At 46.9% G+C, this 2812-nt stretch overlaps 1 protein-coding gene across 1 annotated transcript in view; it reads left to right on the forward strand.

Annotated features, from left to right (window-relative positions):
- Nucleotides 1-595: 595 nt before the first annotated feature.
- DAGLA (diacylglycerol lipase, alpha) overlaps nt 596-2812 on the forward strand; it is a 31842-nt gene continuing 29625 nt past the window's right edge. The window contains exons 1-2 of the mRNA XM_010295217.1: nt 596-690; nt 1235-1446. Coding sequence (XP_010293519.1) covers nt 596-690; nt 1235-1446 — 307 coding nt within the window. The remainder of the gene's footprint in view (nt 691-1234; nt 1447-2812) is intronic.

Here is a 2812-nt window from a genome sequence, read left to right on the forward strand (position 1 = left end):
TGGTCGAGTGAGAGATCTCCTAGGAGCTTGCTCCCTCGGCTGTAAGTGGTTGCTGTTGGGAGCCAGTCAATAGCTTTCCCTGATGCTACCACGAACTGCTAATGGGTATTTTGGCTTGCAGAGCCAAGTGAGGGAGGGAACTGTTGGGACAACAAAAGAGGCAGGCAGCAGTGCCTAGGGAAGAACATGGTAATGGCCCTTTTTTAGGGTTGAGGTCAGTATTGCCTGTCCAGAGCACCCCGCAGTGACTGCTTACTAACATGTAGGATTCCAGGTAATCTTGTGAAGTGGAGCTGGGTGAGTGATGATTATGTTCAGTGAGTTACACACCTGCTTCACCTAATACTTCCCACTCTTTAAACGGTACATTCCTCTCCTGTGCTCTCCTTCTTAAGCATGTCATGCCCCCTGGTGCTGGAAGGAAGAAGCTCTGCCATCTTTGGTGTAAAATAGGACAGCTCTCAAGTGCAGCCCTTCTGGTGTGGGGTTGTGGGGCTCTCCTGAGGGAGTCGAAGAGGGTCAGCAGGATCTTTGATTCTGTTCTTTTCCAGGAGGTGAGTGTCGTGCCGGCTGAACTTCCTCAGACCCGCTAGCCATGCCAGGGATTGTTGTGTTCCGCCGTCGCTGGTCTGTAGGCAGCGATGACCTGGTTTTACCAGCCATCTTCCTCTTCCTCCTGCATACCACCTGGTAAGCGAGAAAGGCAGAATGATGCTTTGAATTCTCCCATGAAATCTTTTTGCTACTCCTGTTTCTTGCAGCTGTAATTCTTCCTGTGCTTAAACATGCAGCTGGAAGGCTTGTTTGGGGCATTTGTGACAGACACCAACATATTTCCGGCTTCTGGTTCTTTGGATAAGTTCTATTCTAAATTCTAGTTCCAGTTCCAAAGAGGGAGTCTGACCAGAGCTCCCTGCATCCTCCTGTGCTACCCAAGGTTGTCCACTGGAGTTTGGGGCTGTGTTTCTGAACAGGGGCTGAGGAAAAACAATTGGAATGGCAGATCCCATGGGATAATGTGACTTGGGACAGAGCATCAAATTGTTCTGACTGGGATAGCAGGGCCTCTGGATGGCTTGTGGGGAGGAGATTTCCAGAATTGATATTAATTTATATTAATTGTAAGTAGCTGTGGGACACTGAGGATCCTCAGTAGCTTTGTGAGGAGAGCAGGTGTGGGATATGCGGCTTTCTTTGGCTTACTGCTGGTAACAAGCTGGTTTGTGACTGGCAGGTTTGTGATCCTCTCTGTGGTGCTCTTTGGGCTGGTGTACAACCCCAACGAGACCTGCTCGCTTAACCTGGTGGACCACGGCAGAGGCTACCTGGGCATCCTGCTCAGTTGTATGATCGCAGAGGTGGCAATCATCTGGCTCAGCATGCGAGGCAGTATCCTGTACACAGAGCCCCGGGACTCGATGCAGTATGTGCTCTATGTCAGACTGGGTAAGAGGCAGCGGCCTGAGGCCTCCTAATGACTCAGCCTCCACACTGCCATCTGCTATCGCAGAAGACTTCTCTCCCCACACCCTGACAAACACACAGCTTCTGAAAGACATCCAGATGGCCCCTTGTATGTGATATGCATCTGAATACATCACATATACTGCACCTTGTCATTGCTGTAAGACTCTCATGCAATGCCCCAAATATCTTTCTAGCAAACCTTTAACTTGTCATCTTCATTGCGATGCAGGTACATCCTTTTGCTCTAACAGAATATGCTCCCCTTCTGTCTTGCAACACAGATCTGCCACAGTGAGATGCATCTACACCTCTCCCCCACCTTTTTTCCACACGTTTTCCTATGATACAGGCATATGTCTGTGTAAATCATGATGGTTCTGACCCAGAGGCATGTGCATGTCCTTGCCTGTCATACAGACACTTAACTCTACACCCACCTACCCTGAGACATATACTTGACCTCTTGACTCACATGTGATGCATTTCTCTGTCCAGCAACCTGCGCTTTGATATTCCACCTCCAGGCACCATGGGATAAATAGGTTTACCACCGGCTCACTGTGGTTGCATCCTCTCTCTTAAGAGTGCATATTTGCCTTCCTAAAAACATTTTCCTGTCTCGCTCACGTGCCAAGAACAAGATCAGAAAAGAGATTGTTCCTTAATCTTTCATTCAGGGCTTCCCTTTTAGCTTGTCTTCCCTCTTCTGTTCTGTTGTTTTCCAGGTACAGAAGCTTGATCAGATTTTTTTGTGCTGAATGAAGATTTTAAGTGAAAAATCTTTTGGAGATGCAGAGTCAAGCCCATTCCAAACAAAGCAGCTCATATTTTTGCATCTCTTTTTTTTGCTGGATTGTTTTCATGTAGAATTCACTAAAATATGAGTAACCTTGCTTGGAAGCTCTGTCTAGGAGAGATTTCAGCCTTTGAGTGCTAAGTGCAAATGATTAACATGAATAACAAACAAATCTCTCTCTCCAGTTTCCCAGACACAGTGCAGTCTCCCTGGGGAAAACACACAGAGCCTGACAGTTTGAGTAACACTGTGTTAAAACCAGACTAAATGGGGCAAGGGAGGTAGAGAGAATCCAAAGAGCCATTTTCCTCCGCAAGAATCATGTGCTTGTCTTTCTTGTCTGCCTTAAACAAATACATGTGTTCAGGATCTGTATTTACATGGTATTTTGGGTCTTGTACATGCTTGTTTCATGGGGCTTTTAACTTTTAATGGCTTCTTCAGTTCTGATGATAGAAACAGGAGTGTGACCATTGTGTGGGCAAGGTCCACGTGACTGTCCCGTTTTAAGCATGTGCTGCTTAGTGCATATGAATCTAGGGAAATAGT

This window comes from Phaethon lepturus, unplaced genomic scaffold (genome assembly GCF_000687285.1).
Source record: "Phaethon lepturus isolate BGI_N335 unplaced genomic scaffold, ASM68728v1 scaffold10319, whole genome shotgun sequence".
NCBI lineage: Eukaryota > Metazoa > Chordata > Aves > Phaethontiformes > Phaethontidae > Phaethon > Phaethon lepturus.